Below are 25,461 nucleotides of genomic sequence, written 5' to 3' on the forward strand. Positions count from 1 at the left end.
GCGCCTGTTTGACCTTTCTGCTACGTCCCATTTATGTAACACAGATGGCCGAATGCAAAGCGTCTGTCTAGCCAACAGACAGCTAATCAACGTGCACCTCGGTCTGCGTGTTGGGCTCGGCAGTTCTAATCTGTCCTAACTTTTTTTTTTTTTTTTTAATTACCCAGCGACACATTTTCTCAGTTTCTTTGCCTGCTTTTGTTTTTCTCGCAAGCTGCCACATGGAGGCGAGCATCCAAGGTCAGATTGCAGTGCCCCCACACACAAATAGACTATCTTTTTTTAATTTCTTTTATTTGCGCGGTGGTTGTACGTCAGCAAAAGTGGGCAGGGATGGATGGCTTTGCCTTGAGGGTAGGAGGAGGCGTGAAAGAGAGGGGGAAGAGAGGTGCAGACATCGAGGGGTGCTTCCTTTTGGGACTCGTTTTTGATAGCTTTGTCATTGCGGTACCCCTTATTCCTCCTTTCTTCCTCTGCTCACTGTGCTTCCGTCTATCAGGTGCCATCTGTTTCTGGGCTCAGATTGAGGCTGTTTGTTGTTGCTGAAATGCCTGCTCTGCAAACTTCATGAATCTTTTGGCGTGCATAAGGAATCATAAAGCCAGTGTCAAGAGAGAATTGAACTTTCTGTTATTCATTTAGTTAGCATGAGAGGCTATTTGGCACACACCGCTTCTTCTTATATGTGACTCAGTTGCTTCCAAAAGTTCTGGTTGAAAAATGATTGATATTACATTTCTAATGAGCAGTCACTTTGCTTCCATTTGTGCTGAGTATACTTGATGACATCAAAAAAACAAAAGTTAACCAATTGTCAGCTCTTGTATCTGGGGGAGTTTACAGACATACTGATGAGAACTCATGCTGGGAGAAAAAGTAAACAACCTGCTGTTCAGCGTCAACGAAGAGGCAAAGATACGCAGACAAGGCTCCATAAGAGGAGCTGAGGATGGGCTTTTGGACCCTTATAGGCTCCTGGGAATCAGCATCACCTCTCGTGGTTGTCACGGATCACAACCTTGATTGAGGAGCTCACCTGATTGTATTCTTGAGGAAACTTAAGAAAGCTAAAAATCCTGTGCCAACTTCTTGTAGACTTTTATAGAGGAGCGAGAGAATGCTAATCCTAATTGGCAATATCACAGACTGGAATGGAAAGTACACGGCCCAGAACAAGAGGACTCTGCAGTGGGTGGTTAAAACAATCCAGAACAGCACTAATTAGATTAAGATCTTGAATTTAACACCAACGCTTAAACGATAACATTTGTCATACTTTCAATTTAGTTGAGGCTGGCACTTCTTTTTGTTTGAATTTGGTTGGGAGGGTGGAGGTGGTAGTTGTAAAGCAAATTATTGGATACATTTGGTCTGGTGATGCTGCTAAATGAGTAGTTGGTCATATTCCAGATAAAGAATAGAAGATGCTAAATCTGTGAATGGGGGGAAAGGGACTCTGCAGAAATATACAATAGGCATAAAAGTTCCGTAGATGAGAAACATTTAATACAATCCACAGACAAGAGAAACAGCCAATCAGTTACATCTATGCTCTCATAGTATCTCTGAAGTTCATCTATTTTTCTTTCATCTCTTTTCTCTCATGTGGCTTTTGATCCTCTTTGCACTCCCCAGCCCATGTCTACTTACGCTGCAGCCATTTTTCCCCCCTCCGCCCTTTCTCACTCATTCCGTCTCTTTCTTTTCCCCTCATTGAGCAGCCCGGGCATCCTCTGCTCTTTCATGGCAGTCAGTGTAATGGTTCAAATGTCAATGAAAAAAGCCTTGCTGCCGTTCTCCCTGTCAGCTTCAAAATCCAGGTCTTTGATCATTTTGTTTCTGGGGCTACTGATCGTGACTCTGCTCCTCAGAACTGTCCCCGGCAAGTACATTAGTGATGGCCTTTGCTAATTGCTAACTCCTCGAGACTTGTTTTTGCCCAAGTGGAGGAGCTGTGGGTGGTAGAGTAACTGACAGCTCCTTGCCACTCTTCTGTCTCAGTAGGTAGCCAGTGAGCCCACAAGTATTCTTGTTTATGCTGACTTTTATTTGACTTTTTCTGTCCTAATTATAATTTCTTTGCCTTCAGTAACAACCAGTAACTAACGTGGGAAGAAACAGTAGTTACTGCACCTAACTCGATTTCTATGACTGTGTGTGCTGCCTTCAGTTTACTGAGGATAAACACGGTGTTAGCCATGCGAAAGGACACCTTGTATTATCAGGTTTATCTACATTCAAATAATGAGGAACAAGAAAAAAAACTTGTGTAGTTTTTGTACAAATTTAGTCCATTTAGCTGTGATTTAGTCTTTGCTGGCTGCTGTCTGAAATAAATGGTTGGCTCTTTACTATAGCTGTTGATCTCCCCACAGTGTCCTCCAGTCTGCTGTTTGGATGCATCCCCAGTAGCAGATGTCGGTTTATCAAATCTTTTTTTGCAGAGACATGCTTCCTGCTGCACCTTGAATTGAAGCTGATAAGAGCATTGAGAGTAAACAAAAACAGTTAAGTTGTGGGTTGGAAAGCCAAAACAATGAGTCAAAAGAGGCTTAACAGCTCTGTAGAGCTGAGGGGAACTGCAGTTTGGTGATAATCCACTGTGGGTTTGTCACTACCAGCAGCTTCATTCGCATTTAATCCATAAATCAGCTCTTGATAAATGAAAATCTATCATTTATATACAAAGCATTTTTTGAACAAGTTGATGTGCTGCAGAGTCCTAGAAAATAGTTAGTTGTTAAGTTCTGTTGAGGAAAAATGTGGACTTAAAACATGTTGCTTATTAACTGACATTTGAACTTAAATTTGAACATCTGCGATGAACTCCAACTCACGCACACAAGAAGACAGCAGCGTCTGAGGTAAAAGTAAAACCATCACAGATGAAAGCACATGTAAAATCTGACTTGGTGGATGTATTATGCTTTCTGTTTCCTCTGCAGGTATACTTACACCCTGTGTCCGTTCAGTCAAGTCACACAGAAGAGCTCTACAGGAACAGAGGTCTCATTAGGGTAAGTACCTCATTCACTGTCTATATTGTTCCCACAATGAAAATCAGCCCAATCAATCAGTCAGGCAGAATATGTCAGGGACAGTGGACACACGGTAAATGCATAGAACTAGATGCTAACGCACTTTTTCAAAGACTTTGAGTGTACTTTGTGCAGTGACATTTAGAACCTACAACTGAGCATTTTCACTCTTGTAATATAAAGACACAAAACTGACCTTTTTTGGTTTGTTTTTTTAACATGCAGCTTTAGTACAATACATTTACATTCGGTTTCCCTTGGTCTTTCATCATGCACCAAAAGCAAAAATGGGTATTTTCTTTTCTTGTTTATTAGAAGCACATCAGTTCAGTTCATTTGATGATTGGACTTGAAACAAACCCCCCACCGCACTCCCGTGAAAGCTCTTTCATCATTTTAACAGTGCTCATATGAAGCTACCCCAAGACCCATATTTGCGCTATTGATTTTTTTTTTATTGTTATTCAATCTCTGTTAGCTCCTTGTGACCTTTAATCAGTCACTAACAGATCTTCATTATAGTTTTAATACCTTTTGATCAATGACAAATGGAGCAGGTTTCATATACTGCTGGGCTTGTGGTTCCTCTGCCTCCGAGGGTTTCAGTTTCATCAGAAGGTTTACATGGTGGTGATTAACTATAAACTTGGGACTGGCTGTGTTAACTGTCGGTGTGGATTGAAATGTAGACGCCACGCAGTCCTCACTAAGATACAGTGTTTCATGTTCAGTTCTTTGTACAAAAGGAGTATAACTCTCTGGCTCCAAATTATGAGCAAAAGCAACATGTTACCGCAACATTCATAGTCAAATATTTAATGTAACCATGTTTTTTTTCCCCTTGATGTCTATTTCTGGCATGACGGCTGTCACTGGGTGGCTGAGTTTCTCTCCTACAATCTCATCGCACGACCTTTCTTATCTGTCTAATGTTTCTGTCATACGGTTGGAAAAAAAACACTCATATTTTGATTTTTAAAAATTTTTATTATTTTTTTTTTTTACAGATTTGAAGTGATAATTATGGGATGTTGCCTCAGTGTCCTCTTACACTCTCTCATTAGCCTTAACCGTCAGTCATCTGACACCGCTATAGGGTGCAATTACAGAAACGCTATTACGTGGAGTTGACACCTCCGTGGAAAAAGCTTTTATGATTCGTTACAGCTCCTCCCCAAATTCCACAACTCGGTCGGTGGCAGCGCTGTTTTGGTGATTGCCGACACACAACTTAACGACTTGTTTTGCGAACAGACAGGTAGGTCTAAACAGCAATGGAAAATTTGTGACATGATGTCAAAACATTTTGTCTCCTTTGAGTTGTGATGCCATAAGGCGTGACTTGTCTTCTCTCGTCGGTTGAAGTGAGACGCTCCAGATAATTTTTTCGCAATTATCCTCCTCAGCAAATATAGTTTAGCTCTCAGATGGCAAATTAATTGGAGTCCAAAGCAGGGCTGTGTTCTTTTTTGCACCACCACCTCCCACACTACCTACTCACATTTGGAGCGGTAAGTGCAATGCTTCACCATGTTGTTAGCGCAGGAAAGTAGAGGAACAGAATGCTAACTGTGAGTAATGTGACCCCAGCGCTCTGACTGCCTGTCAATCACGATGGTATGGAAGTGCGGAGGGACCAAACAGAAACGCTGGTCAAACACATTTTTGACTGTGTTTGGAACAAAATCTCTGCCAATAATCACGCAAAGGGATGGATTTCAAATGTATACTTATCTTTTTTTCTAGTTGGAATTGTTTAGCCCTGATGATACTGATCATTAGGGCTAAACAGAATGAAAATCAATCATAGATTGATTTGAATTGTTTACCCACATACCAATGCCTCATCAGTATTTTCTGGATTTGAGCAGGCAGTGCAGAACTATGTGTTAAACTATAGTGTTTCCAGAGAGCACGTAGTGAGGGTCTATGTGGACTGGTTTCAACGAGGGAGGGGGGACGGAAGACACATGAATCATCGCTAGCATGGTGGGTATAAAGTTCATTTTTTATCCAGACAGACCATCAGTCAGGCCTTGCAGGATATGGCTTCGCCTCCTGATATCAATCTGCATGGAGACATCCTCTTTCTCCCCAGAGGGGGTGAGGAGTGCTTTGATTTAAACGGCAGCATTTATCACACCTGCTCCAGCGTCCTAAAGGACAGCCATGTGAGACAGAGAGGAGGGGGGGCAGAGATGCAGAAACAGCATTTACATGTGTGGCCTGTCAGTGAAAGTGTGAAGCTGCAACTGGGACTACTGCAGTGATTGCATTACTCCAACTTGCTGGTACCATTTTGACTCATTTGGATTCAATTCAATATGTTTTTGCAGTATTAAATGGATGGTGTTGTGGCTGGAATTTGATTACAACTCATAGAGGTTGTCGTTTTAGAAGTGTCTCAAGGCTCATAAAAGTGAAAATTGTTCTCTAACCTTCCTTCATGCTTAGTTTTGCAGCATAGTAGCGTCAGACCATTAACTATACAAATGTTCTCTAGGAACAATAAGTCAACCTGGGAACACTTTTTATTTTGTGGTTGCTCTTGTACTGTGACCACACACAGCTGTAAAAAAAAAAATTCAGAAGGCACAGCAGCCGTACTATATGCACCCAATTATCTGTAAATGCAGATATTATACAACACATATTCCACGTCTTGAATTCCAATATATCTGTTTTCCATTCTGCGTCTCTGCCTTTCGGTCTCAGCAGCTCAACCACTTCCTGAAATGGCCATTGTAACAATAACATCAGCCATGATAATGATAATAGAGTAGAGGAAAATGCTTGCATTGCGACAAACACCATCCCAGTGTGACAGCGTCGTCCATCTTCATAATGTCCCCTCCACCCTCCCCCACCCTCTCCCTCCAACCTCACACATGCTAGGTAAAATGGCAGGATAGAAAAGAAAAGTCTTCTCGGAGAGACAAACAAACACAAAGCTGCACCGTCTTACATAACACAGAAGCATAGACTTTATGCTTTGTTTGATGGGGGGGGGCAAACAATGTGAAGTTCTCTTGTGTTGGCAAACAGAAAATTGATCACCTGTTGTCACCAGGCTTTCACATACAAGTTTATTGAGATCCTTCGGTGTACTGTACCATTCCCCGTTGGAGAGCTGCTTCAGGTTTGAAGCAATTGTTTTTGGGCATTTTCCTGTTACATCACTCTTCCTCTCAGCTTTCGCCTCGACATCATTCTTTCAACTAACCAACTCCCAGACTGATTAACATCAGACTATATTTTCCCTTTGTTGAATGAAAAGATGTACCGTCCCATCACATATATCATGCTCCCTGCAACCGTGCACATCATAAGCATAGTATGATGTATACCTCCTGTAATCCTTGTGCTGCGAAGCGCCGTCCCCGCTCAGAACAATAGCTTGAATAATAACATTATGAGCGTCTACAATGCTCCAAGTGATGCCAATCATGTATTGCATGCTTCAGCCATAAACAGGATTTAGGTGACCCGCTGCTGCAGTACTTTGCATGGAGAAAGAAAAAAAAAAAGAAGAAGAGGTAATTATCAAAATGATCAAATTATCTTGGCAATCTTGGTAATTATCAAAGAGGACCCGAAGAACAACCTTCAGAGACCACATTTGTGCCAAACACTGCTTATCGATGTGTTGCGGGTAATTTGACACATTTGTTCTATAATTGGATTTTTTTCATGTTGATTCAGTGTCCAACAACGGTGTAGTTTATGGTAAAGATTGAAGAGTGAAGGAAAAGTTGGCAGTACACTGTAATTATGCTCACATTAAAGTGGAAGAGCAGACACGGCATATTTGTGATTTAGCTTTCTTCTGCTTTTACTGTTAAGTATATGAGTGACAGTAAGAAAACAGTGTGAAGCGCAGCCTCGGATCGCTCCATCTTTTAGCAACATCCTGGCTGTATTTTGATTGACTGTAAGATTTTTTATTTTTCATCAAATCACTCTGAGCACCATTCCAGCGAGAGCTTTTGTCACCATCGTCATCATTGTAGTTGTAATGCACATTGCCATCAATTTGAATTGGAAAAATATTTAGAACTATCATTTTTTTTAGTTGTGGTAGGTATCGTTTTTGGTGTGGAGGAGACGTCTTCTATGGACAGTAGCCAAAGTGTACCAATTCACATTCACATGAACACTGTGTCTGTGGGATCTCTTACTGCAAGTCAAGGCTTCCATAAGTGTTTCATTGATTGGATCCAAAGTTAATTCTTAATGACATTTAAACTATGGTTTCGTGTTTTTTTCTCTCCAACTTACAATGTAAAGTTCTGTTTTCATTTACTGTGAACAGGAAAAATATTTTGTCCGGTTGTAACAGTAACCTGGAATAAAATCTGACAATATTACGGGAAATAGTTAGCTTGTCTCTTGCGGCGCACATTTTTAATCCATACTTGAACACTAATATATAGATAACAGGTCTTTAATCCTCTAAACCCAGAGGTGGGGAAAATGCGTAGCTTGACACAAATGTCTGCCGGTACTTCCTAATAACTGGTTAATCCTTACATTACTGAGAATACTATAACATACGCTTTCTTTTCCCCTCAATAATAAGCTAAGCTAAACACGGATTTGCTCTTGCTACCTTTGCACTACAGTTCGGAGGTAGTATTAATCTTCTCATCTGTCTACATGATTTCACTGAATGTTACATTTTTTATTCAAAAACAGTCACTGACACACTTACGATCTATGTAACTTACATTTCAAGTTAGCTTTTTAGCCTTTGCTGCCTTAATTTCCTGCTAGAAAGGACTCCTGTGTATATTAATATATTGTGTACACTAATAATTGATATACATGGTATTAAAATGTGCAACCTACAGCCGATTGGCTGTTTTTGTTCATTAAAAAGCTAATGCGTGAAATAATCAGATTTAAAAAATGACTTATGGCCTCTTTTTAAAGGCAGAAAGGGATTCAGGAACACACAATCAGTAAAACACAAAAGTATCATAGAATTTAGTGACCTTTCTCCTTTATTATGGTAGAATGCTGCACAATACAAAATGTATTGTCTGAGGCAGAAATGCAGAGTATGCAGCCAGCCACAAAAGAGAAACAGGTTAATACTCAAGTGACACAATAACCCAAGACAGCAGCAGCTGCTCTTTCCAGTTAGCAGTGAGCATGGATATAACCTAATTTGGTCTTTTTTTCCCAGTAAATTGAATAAATACAAGTAGCGCCACAGCCTCCTATCTCCCTATCAATTTAAGTTTTATAAGTCCCCAGGAAGTACTTTGTCAAAATCAAGTAATTGTTGGAAACATTTCTAAATAACAATCCCTGCAACTACAAAAAACACACACAGTTGTGCAAAAAGTAAATCATGCCCTCTTTCAGTCCTAAGGTTATATATATCGGGACAAAAAATACTCCTGTTTCTCTTAGGTTTTAATAGTTGTTAAATGGAATCTTAAATTAACAACATCTTGACATATTACCCCATGGCATTAATTAATTTTCAAAAACCAAGCAGAAATGCAGGAATAGTGTGTGATCCATTAGCTCGCTTTGGATAAAAGCGTCTGCTAAATACATAAACATAAACATAAACATTGTCGAATCACCTTTAGCAGCAATAACTTGAAGCAGGTGTTTTCTGTATGATATTAACAGTCTCTCACGTCGTTGAGAAGGAATTTTAGTCCGCTCTTCTTTACAACGTTTGATGCACAACTCTTTTTGAGGTCTGGACCATTGCAACACCTTGATTCTTTTCTTTTTCAGACATTCTGTTGTAGATCTGCTGCTGTGTTTGGGATCATTTTCCTGCTGATGAGCCAGTTTCAGCCAAGCTTTAGCTGTCGGACAGATGGCCTCACGTTTGACTCTAGAATACTTTGGTATCCAGAGGAGTTCATGGTGGACTCAATGACTGCAAGGTGCCCAGGTCCTGTGGCTGCAGAACAAGCCCAGATCATCAGCCCTCCACCACCGTGCTTGATACTTTATTTGAGTAGTTATATGCTTTTGGTCCTGATATGCTTTGGTTTTCACCAAACACGGTGCAGTGCATTATGACCAAAAATCATCACTTTAGTCTTGTCTGTCCAAAGGATATTTGGGTGGTCCTCACCCTCTTAAATCCTATAAAAACATTAAAGGTATGTTGCTCTGGCATTTTGGCTTAGTTTAATTCAATAAATATTTACATGGTATAATAAGTCACGTGTTCATCTGAGGTGGTATTTGTATCATTTTATGACTTGTTTTTGGATTACGTCCTGATACATAAAACCTTACAATTGGAAGCAGATGAACAAGTGGGATTGTAAGTGTGCCAATAGTGTCTGATTGCCTTTCACAACAAGTGAAGGTGCATTTGAAAAATGAATGGAAACCCTTTCCAACCTAGCCCAGGATAAACACATCGAAACAGCTTCCACTGCATTGTGATAGAGTTGAGCCGTTTGAACCAAATGTGGAACTGAAATGTTTGTCATGGGGTTTGGATTGGTCAGCAAATATGCAACATGCAGGAAATAATTTGATCAGATAAAGCAATGTAAATTAAACCACTTAGAGATGGCTGTGTTCAGACCAAAGAAAAATGGAATTATAAGATTATATATTTATATATATTTGCATGATAAGAGTAATGCATGTTTTTACTGAGATTCAGAGACGAGAGGGATGATTTAAATTTAGCTGTGGAGGAGAAGAAGACCAGCTGAGGGGTCATCCAATGAGTTTTTGTTTTGGGACTCCAGGGAAATCAGGTGGCAACGCTATTGAGGTCAGGGGGGTCAGCGTGCGTTGCCCAGCAAAGTTCAAAGAGCCGGGGCTTCTATTGTGCAGGGGTCAAACTGCTTTACACTCGTAATCATTGAGAGCACACAAGGAGAGAGGAGAAAAAAGGGGGAAAAAAAGCAGTGTTGAGATTGTGCGAGGTCTGGTGAGCAGCTTGCTTGTTCACCCTTAGCCCTTGGAAACACTCTGTGTTTGACAGTCCAAGCTTGGAATAAGCCTGACATCCTTTGCTGAAAACAGAGTAGGCATATCAGGAGTAATAATAATTCCCAGACACTACTGGAAGAACATTTGATGTTTACAAAGTGATGATTTTTACCAACCAATGACTCAGATTGGAGTCTTTCAAAACAGGTAAATATAACCAGGCAAGGTTATGAAGTTTATTTGAACGTAAGGGTGAAGGAAGCGCATGGACAGTATATATTACTACTGTATAATGAAATAAAGAGAAATGAAGTCCTGTGGAAAAAAAAGGCTCTAAGTGTTGTGAGTTACATTGTTCAGTATTCAGACCCAGAGGTTTTCCTCAAGCTGTTTTATTGAACAGTAGATTTTCAAACTGAAAACAGTGGAGAAGTGACGTAGCCTAGCAACATTGAAACCACAGTGAATGACTGTGTATGCCCACTGCGAAGGAGCCAGGCAGCTGAAATGACAGCGCAGAGCAGCCCCAGAGAGAGTGGGATGTGCTGGCCAAAGAGAAAAATACAAATAGGGTAGTGGTATGCTGCTGACATACATCTGCCATTTACAGATCTCCCTATTTTGAGCTACATACACCTACTATCCGCCTCACTTTAAAACCAGGACGAGTGACCCAACTGTATATTGTAGCGCTTCAAATGGAAGATGGTATCAAAGAACACTTTCAAACTCTCGAATTCGGGGAGAAATAGACACATCGATGTGAATGCCTCCAAGCCTTCGAAGTCCCTCGAAGGGTTTTAGTTTGAATGATCCAGCTGAGCAAATTTATTGGCCCAGACCTGAGAAAGGGGAGACTTCACTCTGTGACCATGATAATATCCAGAAGGAATGAAGCGCTGATTGAAAATACATCACGTTCTCATTTTTCAGATAATTTCCTGTGCGCTTGCCTTTTTCTGCAGTGGATGCGCATTAACGTTATAAACAAAGGATAAGCACTGTGGCTAATTACCTCAATAGGACAGACCATTTTATTGCCCAGCAATTGCAAGGGAGCTGTAAGATTATCACTGTAAGACTGCTCGAATACAAGCGTGTTACAAATGAGCTTCAACATCGACCTGGGACTAAGTCGGTGGATAACACAGTTGAACTTCTCTTGGAGTGGCACTTATGGACAAAAGTATCATCTATGTATGTTTTTGTTTGAGGTGCATTTAAGAAATTTGACAGAATATTGATGCTTTTGCTAATTCTGTGTGAGGGTGCTGTTGGAGCAACGAAACTCATGGCAGCAGATGCAGTGATGCTTGATGGTGATTAACGGTTATTTTAATGAAGCGTAGCGTTGTAAAGATGATTAGCTCAGATGTTTACGGAACGGGTGGAAGGTATTTCAGATCTTTAATCAGACAATCGTGTGTCAGTAAGAATCCCCTCTCTACACATACCAAACGCAGACATGAAAGACATGCAGTTCATTGTTTGTCTTCTTTATTTGTTAAGTTTAAAGTTGTGTGTAGGCAACACGTCGCAGACATTTAAAGCACAGCATCATGAGTGATTCTGAGTTCATTTCAACAGTTACTGCTATCAAGTCCCTGTAAGTTGAGTCATATCAACCAGGGAATTCAGGAGTGAGTATACACACATCTTCATGTTTCCATTGTTTTCTTTTCCTCTTCTTTTTTTTCCAGTTAAGTTGATGCTCATTTTTAATAATTTTTATGATTACCCCCCCCCCCCCCTTTTTTTTTTTCCTGCAAAACACAGAATATTTAACGCCTGCCTTTCCCTTCATAGCTTCTAACGAAGAGTCATGGATAAAACATCTTTAACAATTCCTAAATATCTCAGCTTATTTTGAATGTATATGGCCAAATAATTGGTTTTGCTTGTCTGGTTAGAGACCTCCGTGTCTTTAAGTTTGTTCTTGTCTGTTTATATAAGTCAAGTGTAACATAACAGACAGTCAACAACTTGATTTGTGTGCTTCACACAAAATTATGGACGTATACATGATTAACATTCTCTCTAACCATAGTGCAACTGCATATACGTTGTCTGGCAGTCGTGATTTCATTTTTAATCAGAGTGTCTTGTTGAAAAGAAGCACATCATATCTCCATGTGTATTTATCTTAGTGAAATGCTTGTTTGCTGGGTAGCTCTTCTCTGCTGTGCTCTCCTAATGAGTGCTGTGATGTTGCCTTTCATGTTTTTCTCGTTGAAGCCAGTCCATAATTGTTTCGATAGGTATTTGAAAATAAGGATTTAACTTTTTTTTTTTTTGGTCCCATCTTAACCTACAGAGCAGGGACACTTCCACGAGAACGAGTGCCTAATTATATATTTAAGTGCTCTTCTTAATGTGCTCGTTTTCAAGCTGTCAAGGTCATTCGCTTGAGTGCCATTAGCAAAGAGAACGGCCCTCTTTTACCTGGAAACATGGCAGCTGCCTAATGCCCAGTGCTCAGGATGAGCAGCCACCAACAGCCAGGCAGACACAGAAAAACTCCCGTTCACTCTTACAGCAAATGTAGGGCCTACATATTCCTGTCCCTGATGTGTTTATGATATATGGTCCCTTCACCTCACAGCCCACTTGTTATCTGGTAATCAAGACAAAGGGGTAATGACTCTCATGTGTCTGAGAAGCGGGTTAAAGTGGCAGGGAGTGGAGAGCAGAGGGAGCTGACACTGTGAACCCCCAATGCCCTTTCTGCTGGGTCGTCATGGCAACATCTAGCCTAGTCGTTAATGAGGCACAAGTGAACTGTTAACAGAATACTGATTTTGGGTTTGACAGCAGCCCTGATTCATATCTGTCAGGAGGTGTTGATGAAATATGCACCGTGAGTTTGCTTAGTAACAACACATCAAATTGCCTTGGTCTTGAATGCGAGACAAAACGTGCCACTGATATAACTCGCAATTTCAGAGCAATTATGTGGGTCAGAGCGCTGACTGTACATTGTAAAATGAGTGAGAGAATAGTCCTGCAAAATAAAAAACGTTAAGCTTCCCATCTGAAATTTAAAGAGTGGACTTACTGAGGATTAAATTATTCATACCCCAATGCTCTGTTCTCCTTGGTTCAGAAATGCCTTGTGGTAAAGAAAAAGGAGGCATAGATATGCCCTTTGTGTCTCAGGCATGAGATGGAGGATAAGCGAAGCTGTGGCTGAGCATGTGCCCTTCACATGTTCCTGTGCATATGAATTATTTATGAAGGTGCCGGGCACAATGGGTGGTCGAAGGCAAGAGGCGCATCGGTGACTGGCACAGTAATGACGGTACCTGGGCTCATCTCAGATCACCACTCTGATTGGTGGCCTGGCAGGACTGGCAGAGGTTAGCCACACTTTGAGCTGCTTAGCTATGAGATCAGCCACTTTGTTTTTTGGGTAGAGGTACTTCATTGAATCCAAATCACCCAGCCGCTCCCAAATTCCTCTCTTAACCTTCCGTAGCATTGCTGCTTCTCATGCCGTAAATGATTAGCGCTTTAGCAGCACGGCGAGGGGACCAACTTCCTGCTCCAGACCCCTCGTTAAAGCAGTGAAAATTATCGCTGTGAGGCATTATTTATTGCAATAGCAGCTAATGAGTGGATGCTACAGTGGGAAGGTGACAGTAATAAGCCTAGACTTTATACCGTCTTAACACAGGTATTCTTAACTCATTAGTTTTTCAAGAGGTTAGGATTCAGCGTGAGGAGCTGGTTGTTGGAGAACTAGTCTGATGTCTGGTTGGCAAATCTGACCTGACAGTTACTGTCTCTTCAAACTGAAAGTGCAAATGGATGGATTCAGAAGACGTGGCCTGTTGTTGAGCTCTCAATAACAGAAATGAATGGACATTGCCTGTGACGCTGTGAATCAGTTAACGTTTTGCACCACTCGCTTCATTTCCGCATTACAAATGTGCTTATATGCCCAATACACTGAGAAAAAGAGGCCATTGCTGAACCTGAACTGTCTTGCCAATGAGTTTTGTCTACTTTTTGGTATTTGGGAAAACTGGGATTGACAATTCTGACTCTGCTTCAGATCACTTTTGATAGACCAAACTGCAATCTTGTTCAAGAAAACAGATTAAAGCGAACATAGATTCATTAGGGTTTTACATCTGATTGAAATGCATATACTTCTGGATCGTTAAGTTTTATCTTTTGTGACGATGGTCTTGGAGATAATGGATTTGAATTTCCTCCGGCTCAGAATCTGTTAGGAGTTTATAAGGTTGTAGGCAAAGCGAGGGAAGTTTATTTGTAGAGCTCGATTCGGACACAAGGCAATTCAAAGTGCTTTACAGCTACATCAAATCACAAGAAGGCAAATAAAGTCATTCCATAAAACATCAAAATAATCATTAATTACATTAAAAGCAAAGAGTGCAGATAAAATACTTTCAGTTGTCATATGCACAGCTAAATGGAACTGTTTTCAGCCTGGATTTAAACATTGTCAGAGTTGAGGCCTGTCTCACATCTTCTGGAAGACTGTTCCAGATGTTTGGAGCATCAAACTGAAACACAGCCTCACCTGCAGGAGACCCCTCCCTGAGGTTCCCAGAGTCCCAGTTGGTTCATATGGCTCTAACATGCCAGAGATGAGCTTTGGCACATTGTGTGCTGGTCAGCAGCTGGACTTTAAAAAAAAAAAAAATATATATATATATATAATTTTGTTAAAGGAGAACTGCGGTATTTTCAACATTAAGCCTCTTTTCTGAGTCCTCTGCAATGTTTTAGAACCCCCCTCACCGCTTTTTTGATGTTTACGGCTGTCTCCGGTATTTGCCTAATTTTGATTCTTCTCAACCTGCTTCAGAATGGCAAGTACGGTGCATGTCCTAAAAGGTCCGTAAAAGCACCATAAACGTCCGTTTTCAAAATAATCAACTCACCGGAGTGGTTACTGGTGTGCACTGGTAATCCATATCAAATTTCGTGACGAAAAGTTGCTTCTGTCGTGTTTTATTTGACATTTTGTACTGGATGTTCGTTGATATTACTCCGCCACCGCTAAGAAAATAGTGCGAGCATGAACGAGCTGCCAAATAAAACACGACAGAAGCAACTTTTCGCAACGAAATTTGATATGGATTACCAGTGCACACCAGTAACCACTCCGGTGAGTTGATTATTTTGAAAACGGACGTTTATGGTGCTTTTACGGACCTTTTAGGACATGCACATGACTTGCCATTCTGAAGCAGGTTGAGAAGAATCAAAATTAGGCAAATACCGGAGACAGCCGTAAACATCAAAAAAGCGGTGAGGAGGGTTCTAAAACATTGCAGACGACTCAGAAAAGAGGCTTAATGTTGAAAATACCGCAGTTCTCCTTTAACTCTGTGCAGTAATGGAAGATGTGAGCCCAGATGTTTCTGCATCTTAATTAAGTCACTACCCACGAACAGTGTAAAATCCAAACCCAACTGCTCGCTTTATCTGAGCAGGGAACTGGCTGTAGCTCCTGCTGCTCCATATTAATTAAAAGTCACATGCGTCTGCCTGGACAACGTCAATATGTAATCTAGTAAAGAAGGGGCGAGCATAAATTCAGCTTTGCCAAATGGACAAAACACGTTTAAAGATCAGTTTTTCAAAGATGGGAATTGATTCTTTCGCTTGTCAATTTTTCATTTATGCCCCCCCCCTCCCCCCTCCCTACACCCCATATTTCACAGCCTGCAACAGCTTGGTAAACAATCATAAAGTATTAATGTTTTGTACCCAGCCCCAGGTTCCTCAGTGCAGACAAAAGCTGTCTTTTTTTTTTTTTTTTTTTTTCAGCGAAAGCACGACGTTATAGTAGAAATATAATTCCCTTCCTTCGTACGGTTGAAATGCATGCAAACAAGTTTCGTACATGTGGGCAACCACTTTTAATGGGTCAGGAGTTGTAATCACAGCTGAAGATGAAGCATCAGTCCTGTTTACATCAGCTCTACAAACACAAGGAAGCTACTGAAGGCAAGTCTGCAAATTCATGTTCAGTTGACTTGGCGAGGCGACTCGTGTACCAAATGCAGCTACCACGACGTTCTTTTCTCCTTCCGGTTCTGTTCATCAACTTCTCTTTCCAGGGAAGGCCTGGAGTCTCACAACAAACACACACAACTACACATCAAGGCAGGGAAAAAAGAAAAATCCACTTTTGTCCCAGATTTTCTTCCCCCCTCTCAGTGTCTGCAGGGTCTTTAAACACCAGACTAGAGTTGTCCAAACGATAATTGCTTCTGAAAGGTTGATTTCTGGCTATATCAGAAGGGGGCAACTCTGCTCTCGGTGTTGAGCGAGATTAGCAGTGGATCTTCAGGATTTATCACTCGAGGCGCACGGATTAGCTCTGCGATGAAGTTTAAAACCGAATCACCGTTGACCGCATCGTTTTAAAGAAGTAAGATGAGCTTATATCAGCTCAAGCCATTATCAGAAGAAGAAAGGGGAGCTAATCAGCTTTTTTTAATAGTAATTACTCTTCTCAAGGATTAGATCATGAAAAACGAGTTAAACAACATCAGTGCTTTGACAGTAACACAAAAATATTGTTGGCAGTTATATCTATTCAGCAACTGATGTTATATGTTTTTTTTTATTTTTGGGCAGTTAATTTTGCAGAAACCAGATAAAACTCCACTTTTAATGGTATTTTTTGTGGGGACTGGATTAATTAAATCACAACTCCATCTCCTATAGTGCATGTCAATAGAAATCACACCTTAGTAATTTAGAGGGAAAATGAAATGAGATTGGCTCCCTAATGTGTGCAGTTAGAGGCATGTCTGGGTTCTCCGAGCCCCACTACCTCACCCACAATGTATGGATAATAGGTTTAGCTGACTAGATATGCTGCGATTACATGTTTATCTTTGATGGAGGGTGCACTTTATGTCATTACAGAAGGCCAGACAACAGAATGAATCCTCACCCAGATTTCTGTAAATAAGATTCTCTGCGTTTTAAGCCTGAAAAGGAGCACGACTTCAATATTTTCTGTCATTAATCATTAAAAGGAAGTCTGCGATTGTGGCCCCTCCCTTTCATCCGTGAGGCAGGAGATGGATTTCTACAGATCTAAGATTCATTCTCCTCTGGCAACGTTGATCTGTTTACCTCCCGAAATGGTGTTCAATTATTCTATTTTCTGAAAACAGAAATGTGTCCTTGCGAGTGATTTGAATAGTAATGCTTGACGCGAGCTGTTCAGCTGACCAGGCGAACAGGGTTTGTTGAAGAAAAAAAGGTTTTAGTGGGAAGATGCAAATTGCAAAGCCTGATCATTTAAAGAAACCGATCCCGCTGCTACAACTGCAGGGTGTCAGGTTTGTTCGGGAGGGAGGACACGGATGCGGACTTCAAAGGCAAAGGGTGATTTATTTTCCAAAAAAACCAAAGTGACAACAAAAGGCGCGGCTAAGCCGGATTAAAAAAAACAGACTGAGACAAAATATGAAACTAAACATGGCATGAATGGAGAAATAAATAAATACTTAACTTGCAAAAAAACGACGTGGAACATGGAGAACTACGGGAATCAGGTCAAGGCAGGTAACAAACACAATCCGACAAAACGACAGGGGAGGCAGGAAACTAAATAGAGGGCTGGGAGTGATTGGGGAGTGAGTGCAGCTGAGGAAAAAACACAGGTGACGTGAGTGAACTAATGGACAGAGTGCAGGGAAACTAAAGCATGACAAAAACTAAGCATGGGCTGTAAACAAAAGCATAATCTAACATGAAACTACAAACGTGAGTCCAAGGGTGTGACACAGGGCAGCGTGGTATGTGTCATGGCTGCAAACTAAAGCCAAACTGTGACTAATTTAGTGAAAAATTAAGTTGTCACTGAATCCAGGGGGTGCGTTTTGCAGAGTTGGGTTATATTGTTTGTCACCAGCTCATGAGAACATATAGTAATGTTTACACACCCGTGTGCCACGAAATTAAGCAGGAAAGTCTCATGTGTTCTTTTTGTTGTTTTGTTTTACCGGTGTAAATAACTATCTGTGCAGCCTGATTGGAACTGTAGAGTGACCACAGGAAATGGCCCTGCCGATACCAAGTCCAAATACGTATTATTACGGGGAATGATCTGTCAATAAGACTCCCATCTCTCGAGTCCAAACGTCTGGAGTGTGTTTGCCACATCTCAGCTATAACTCAAGCTTAATTGACAGCGGCTGTGTTGCCTCCTGGGGCACAGGAGGGCCGACAGAGCAAGAATGGAGATGAGGGAAGGAAGCGAACAAAGGTGAGGCGAGGGAATGGCGTGCGTGCGTGTCAGGGGACGGGGGGGTTGGGATGGATGAGGAGCCACGGAGGGGATTCACCAGGGATCGCTGGTCAACCAGCAGCAAGAGCCGGAGCCCTGTCACTTTTTCCACTTGCCATATCCGCTTGCCCTGACAGCAGTCCATTTGAGGGCCTCCTGGTGCTAACAGAGTGCTAAAACCCAATCAAACAGGCTCAAAGGAAAAAAGGCGAGACGCTCGGGCCCAGCCGGCTTCCACTTGTGTGAGCAATTCACCTCTGACTGACCCGTTCAGGCATCTTAAGTAAGCCATGCACATCATGAACATCACAGAAGTCACACTCTGGGACCTAAAGACAGCCATGTGTCTGTAAAAGCAGAGGAGTGCTTTTTGAAATCAAAGAGGACTCCATGTTGGCCCTTATTGAGGTCAAAGAAGAAGAAAATGCTGTTTAAAGAAATACGGAGGGAAATTTTTGGCTTGTTGAACACAACACTAAAGGGAAATGAGGAAGTAACGCTGGATTAATGCTCATTAATACAAGAGAGCTGGTTTGAGTAACATGGAAAATGTGAATAACTTTGAGTCATTATCAGGCCATCACATCACCTATTAAGACCAGTTAAAGGAAGAATAAAATAATAGGTCAGGAAATATAGCAGATTAACCTTAATAATGCTAAAAGCACTCAAAGAAGGAGCAGATCCTGCAACCTTAATCCCCTGCAGAAACGTCAGTGTCGGCACATTGATCAAGTCTTGTGTACTTCTGACAGGATTGGCAGTGTTGTGTAAGGCACTTAAGCAAATTAACAGAACAATACTTTGAATTTATAGCCTTTTTATAGCTCTTTATACAGAATGATTAATGGAAACCACTGACAAAAAAAGAGTCTGCAGAAAGTGTGACAAAGATTGATTTCATAATTTATGCCCAGTTCTCAGTGTTGCAGTTAGAGGGGAAGACATCAGAGAAAGGCACATTTCTGTGAAATCCGCACTCAACCATGTATCCCATGCAGAAACGAACACCCGACCACCCCCCCATCCCAACAGGATTACAATGTTTTACAAAAATCAATACTTTGCTGCAGAATGACTGCAGTTGACGCCATCTAAAAGAAGCTGTTCAAGCTCAGCGAAAGATCAGAGGAAGTTAGAAAGCATAATGAAATGGCATCTGTCGATGCCCTGTTGGACAGCGTCCACCGCTCCACCCCCCCCCCCCCCCCCCCCGGTTGCTTCAGTTTTTCTTAACTCTCCTTGAAATGTTTGGTGAGAATGTAATTAGCTGGCACTGGGCAGGCACAGGCACACTCATCAGAGACTGGCATCCCTGTCTTTCTCTTCTCCTTCCCCTGTGTGTTGTTGCACACAGTATTAACTCTGACAAAATGGTAATTAATATTTCCCCTCCATTGTTAAGCACAAGAGGAGGATGCCAGAGAGCCAAAGGAGGGCAGTGCCAGACTGGCCGTCTTGCCAGCTTTTTATTTTTGCTGTGAGAAAAGTGTTTTTCAGTCAGCCAACAGAGTGTTGTCTAAAATATTTCGATTTCGATTTAGATATGAAACAAAAAGGATGTTTTTGTGACTGATTTGTTTCCTTTAAGAAAAAAAACAAAAACACTTTAGGCAACAGATGGGAAGTTTGTTTCCACATACATTTCTGAAGGTATATATATATAAAAAAGAGAAATATTATCTCATTTTATCTTATTCTTCTGTTTCAGAAAGTGGGGCATGTGGTCAGGACCACCAAAGAACCACTACACTCAGATGGTGTATGAGAATGGAGAGCCCTGCTGGCAGGGAGGTTCGCGCACGACTACAGTAAGTACATACGAACACTGGAAAGAAACGAACGTGTGTGTGTGTGTGTATATATATATATATATATATATATCGTAGTAATTGGAGCATTTTGCTGTCGTCCGTCAGTCAGAACATCAGCTGTTTGATCCTTGGCCTCCCCACACCACACGTCCAAGATAATGTACCCCCACTTTGTCCTCGATGCCATCATTGTAGTGTGTTTTTAAAAGAAAAGAATGTACGTAGGGCTTACTATGCAAGTATGAACTAACCCCTTTAAGCGAACACCCGCACAATCATAGAACATCCTTACGTTGGGTTTTAAATTTGCCTTAATAGAAAACATCTCTTCAAGAACTGATTCTGCCAGTGAGAGAAAAAAAATAGATTAATTAACAAAAAGAGGGCTAATGAATTTAATAATGCAGCAAATCCAGTTAAGAAATGAATGCACTGGAGATAACTGTAACAAAGGAAGAAAACAGCCAAATAAAGCTCCTTCTCTCCTTGTTAATCAGAGGAGACAATTTAGGGTCTTTTCTGCTGTCTACACGCCTCATTCTGCACATGTGGATTTCAACAAAAAGCCCTCGGTCAATCAGTTAAAAAAATTCAGTTCCCATTGCTCGGTCAACTGCCCGGCAGAAAATAAACATTTTTTGTCCTCAGCAAACCGACCTGCCTTCCCCTCTTTGTCAGGCCACATAGATTCTTTTTCCATGGCTCATGTCGCTCCTTTTGGATTCTCGTGCTGATTTCCCCTCCTCTACTCTCCTACGTTCTCTCTGTATCCTCGCCCCCTTACTTTTTAAGTCACTTTCATGAGTCCCATTTACATTTTGTGTGAGAATTTGCTCAATTAAAAATGTAGCACATTTAATCATCTCATTTTCTTTGCCTGGCCTCCCCTTCAAATCAGAGTCCAATAAATGTCATCTGTAAATGTATGTACTCATGCCATCCAGGGGCCCCCCTTTGAAAAGACTAAATTAAATTCCTTTGATACAACCCCCTAACCATGTGCAGGGAGCATAAATGAAGTCTCGTCAGAAGTCGACGCTCATTATATTTGAAATGCTGAAACTCAGCTTTGGGTAGCGCTCTCTCTCACTCTCTCTCTCTCTCTCTCTCTCTCACTGCGCTGAAACACACGCCTCTCTTTATACTTGAGTAGAGACCAGTGATGTATTGTTTTTCTGGTGGTAATCCAGATTCAAAAAGTGTGCCGTTAATCTTATGAGTCCGTGGGGAAGGGGTGAAGTCGACTGTTTAATTTATTAATTAAATTCTGTGACTGTGGCTGTTACATGTGAGCGGTGACTGCACTGCAGAATCTAATCCAGCTGCTCTCATTGTTTGGTGAGTTAGCCTTGCTCTTCGTGGATGCAGCCATCTTTTCGTGATGTCGGGTAGATTGAACGGGTTATGGTGAAACACTCACTTTTAGTTTCATCTCCAAATCAAGTTGCTATATTGCAGACTTCTTTACTGGCAGTGTGATTGTGTCTGTCTCCCCTGCCATGCTCCATAATCTTAGCCTGAGAGAATCAAAGGTAATAAGCAGCAGGAATGATCAAACGGGCTACAAAACAAAGAAGAAATTGTAATAAACAGGATTTATCCCTTAATTTCCCTTTGTTTAACCAGCCAGTTAAGATGTACCTGTTGGTTTACGTAAATGAAATTGGTATTTGACATAAACGCCCACGTTCCGGTGAAATTTGTTCGTTTTGGTGATAGATTGGTTATAGCTTAAGTTAATATGTGTCACTTTGTTTACATAAACTGTAAGAAATGAAAGGAAAAACCTAAACCTTTACAGATACAATGAGAAGATCTGCTGGGACATTTTAATAGCATTGTTTGGGTAGACTTGTCCCCTGTGTATACCCGGCTTTAAAGGGGTAATCCAGGGATTTAATGTAACCTGTAAATGTAAATGTGAGTAATGCTTTCATGTGTTGCGCTGACGAAAAGCTGGGTACTCTGAAGTTACCTGATACACTAGAAGATTTATTCCACAGAACCATCCGGGAAGTATTTGTAGAAACCGTTTCAGGAAAGGGCAGCCACTTAATACTTGACAAATACTTGGCTTAAGGCAGAGTTTGAACTGCCATTGTTGACTTCTGGCAGCTTTGAGCATTGGAAGATGGATTCGCTTCAACTTGGATTTCCCAAAACTCCCAAGAAAGTTATCCGTTTTTGCACATTCAGCCTGCAAGCCAATATATGTAGAGTTTTGGTTCTGTTGTTTGCTCCCTGTATTTATTTATTTGTTTTTTTTATTTCAAATTCCAGTACACAGTACACAAGTACACAAGCTTCCTGAGACATGTAAACTACTCTGAATGCGTGCGACTGGTGTGCCACGTTTTCGGTTTGTGATGAGGGGACGGAAAGCGGCTTTGGCACCTGCAAGTCAAAACTTCTAATAATTATGTGCATGAGAAAAAAACAAAAAACGGTCTCAGAAAGCAGCACACTTAATATCTCTGTGGTACTTACACACAAGGTGACATAACAACAGAGTCTATTTTAATCCGAGTACGGGACAAACCAAATCAGCAGCCTGAAACTTCAGCACAACAATACCTGTCAAGTTGCCGTCTCAGCGCCTCTCCAGGTACTTTTGTTCACCAGAGGGATTGTCTGTTCAGGGTGCAGTCTGATGTGAAGGGTTGCTATGGAAACCACCTAGAAGTAGGATTCGTTTTTTTTTTTTTTTCCTTCTAGTCTCTCGTAGCAGGCGCCAGTGTCACCTATTAAAGTCATGACAGTGGTAATCACATCCTCCCTGGTCCTGTTCGCTTTTGGGATGACGGCAGTGACGTCCCATTATTCCACAACGTTCCATAAGCACAGCGACACTTTGCCTCATGTGCATTCTGGCTGCAGACATGGAAGCCTCTGTGTGCACTGCGTGAGGAGTTCCCTAAATAGATTTCAGTCTTCATTTGTTGAGCAAACTTCACTCTTTTGTTGCCACCTCACAGAAGCTGGGGGGGGGGGGGGGGGGTGTCCCATAGAACAAGGGGCAGGACCTCCACAGTCATCTCCCTTTGTGTAATAAAACTGCCTCCTGGTTAACGATGACTGTTCTCCTCACACTACCTTAACTTTCTCTTCTTTGTGCTTTTCTAGGTCACTCTGACATGCGGAACGGAGACAGCCTTGCAATCAGTGAAGGAGCCCAGCAAATGCCAGTACATCATGGACTTTCAGACTCCTGTGGCCTGTCAGCCAGTGCTAAAGCAGAGAGGTGTACACAGTGAACTGTGACCCCCTTCCCTTACTGGCTTTGCCTGGAATAATTTGGACCCCTGCCCCTCTTGGCTCGGCCGCGGTGACAGGCTGGGGTCCTGAGGGTCCCCTCTGACATCTGTGTTGTCAGAACGTATATACTTCCAAGCAAGTTCGGCTGAGGTCAGAATGTGTTTTTGAGTAGCTCTGTTCCATGACCACTTTAGTTTCCATTGAATGTTACAGTGTTGCTTTGTCTATTGTGCGGTAATATTCACATAGAGCATTTAGTGATTATAAAGCACAAATATATTCTTATAAAGATTCCTCATAGGGCAGCAATAGTACTATGTTCTGTAAATAAACGAATACCTACAGAAAAAGTAGATCAGTTGTAGGATCTAACAGTAGCTACTGATGTTATTGCTATTTTAAACAGCTGCTTTTTCACACACACCAGCTAACTTACTTCCACTAGATTGTAGTGGCCATCTCACAATAACCTCATCTAAATAATAAAAGATAAGTCAGGTGATATGATGTATGTTCTTATTGTCAGAAAATCCCCACAAAAGACCAGAACCAACAATGACATGGTCTTCTTCCAAGAATTTGGTCAAACCCAGAAGCGCTTCACTGAGCTACGCTGTTGCGCTGGCCGACACGTTCCCTAATTATGACGATCGTGAATACAGTAGTTTAGTTTGGCTCCTTCATTGGTGCGCCGTCAAACAGTCATTCAAAACACAACGGAACATTTTTCAGCAGAAAAGACCCTAAAAGGGGCAGAGTTTGATTTACCCAAAGCCAAGAATGAGATGCTCGCTTCAGGTGTTATTAATATCGATCACCTTCTGTAAACGCGTTCTGAATGTGCGAGCCAGCCCTAAGTGGCCGTTTGTGGCACTCCTCTGCCTTTTTTTAATTGTTGCCCTGGAGACGGAAAGAAAAAAAAAAGACAACCTTGCAACTGTGTTTTCCTCGTTAAGAGTAACATTTGCTCAAAGCGCACAGATGTTTAAAAAAACATTTAACATCTTTGAAACATTAAACTACGAAACCTTGGACTCGCAGTCACGCATTTATGTCTTTAGTGAAAGCAAAGGACCTTGAGGCTGAGTGCCACCAAAAGCAGGCAGAGAAGCAACACATTATTGGCTTTGGTCTTCTCAGCAGGAGGAATACTAAAAATACACTCCGATCCTTTAAGTTATGTAGTCATTTCCAGTACGTTTACACTTGAAATGGATTAATATTTGTGGAAATCGTCTAATAAATAAAACATAACTGCTGTACTCAGTTCATGTGTTGCTTCATTACAGTTGTTCTTTAAACTAAACTTAATTCTGTCTTTAGCCACTTTGAAACCATAATTTCCTTTAAGACCAACAGTTGATGTCCTCATGTTCCTAATTTGCACTGAACCGCCATATTAACATAATCTCCCAAGTCTCTGACAGAATGTACAGACTTTGGGTTTATTTTACCCACTGTATATAACAGCTATTGATTCCCTGAGATTCTAACAGCCTCAGCAGTCTGCTTCTTACTGTGCATGCTGTTTGTGATCTGGTTATGTAACAGATTGTGGGGTTTCTGCAGCAGAGCCCTCTTCTCATTAAGGGGGAGCTAAATCAGCTGTCAGGTATCCAATAGGCTGCCTGATATATTCCTGCCCTGCCGGGGCAGCTGGGTGGCTGTTTGCCTCCTAGCAATGCAATAGCCTCAGGCTCTGCAGCTCAGGGACTGCTGCTTTTTTATTTATCTGGCTTCAGCTCCCATCCACATACTCGATTTGATGGTGGAATCTAACCGTTTGCCTTCACCTTCAATTTTCTGAATAACGGTCAGCTTTGTTTAGGGTGCAGACCAAGTTGGGCGTCCAGCGTTCCTGCAGCAGCTCTTCAAAACTGACGCAATACAGTACGAAGAATGCATCGGGATCAAGTCGTCCGACTGCACTTCCAGAAAAATTCCTGATTATTATGCTAAACTTCCCAATCAGTCAGCTAAAATGGCCAAAAAAATGTATGGATATAATCTTTTTGGTTCCCAACAGTCTCAAGAAAACAACATAACTGTCTGTATGTTTTTGATCTCTCCCCAAACCGGCATTCAGCTAAGCAACAGATGCCAGAGCTGATGTTAGCGTACAAACACTGAGCCTTCGCAG

General features: G+C 41.5%; 1 protein-coding gene across 1 annotated transcript in view; it reads left to right on the top strand.

The window, feature by feature from the left end:
• The window catches only part of LOC142368422 (glucosidase 2 subunit beta-like), a 132,852-nt gene extending 108,285 nt beyond the window's left edge, over positions 1-24,567 (top strand). Inside the window, exons 13-15 of the mRNA XM_075450578.1 lie at positions 2,946-3,017; positions 19,964-20,063; positions 23,190-24,567. Coding sequence (XP_075306693.1) covers positions 2,946-3,017; positions 19,964-20,063; positions 23,190-23,327 — 310 coding nt within the window. The 3' untranslated portion in view covers positions 23,328-24,567. The remainder of the gene's footprint in view (positions 1-2,945; positions 3,018-19,963; positions 20,064-23,189) is intronic.
• The last annotated feature ends 894 nt before the right edge of the window (positions 24,568-25,461 follow it).

This window comes from Odontesthes bonariensis, chromosome 19, assembly GCF_027942865.1.
Source record: "Odontesthes bonariensis isolate fOdoBon6 chromosome 19, fOdoBon6.hap1, whole genome shotgun sequence".
NCBI classification, from domain to species: domain Eukaryota; kingdom Metazoa; phylum Chordata; class Actinopteri; order Atheriniformes; family Atherinopsidae; genus Odontesthes; species Odontesthes bonariensis.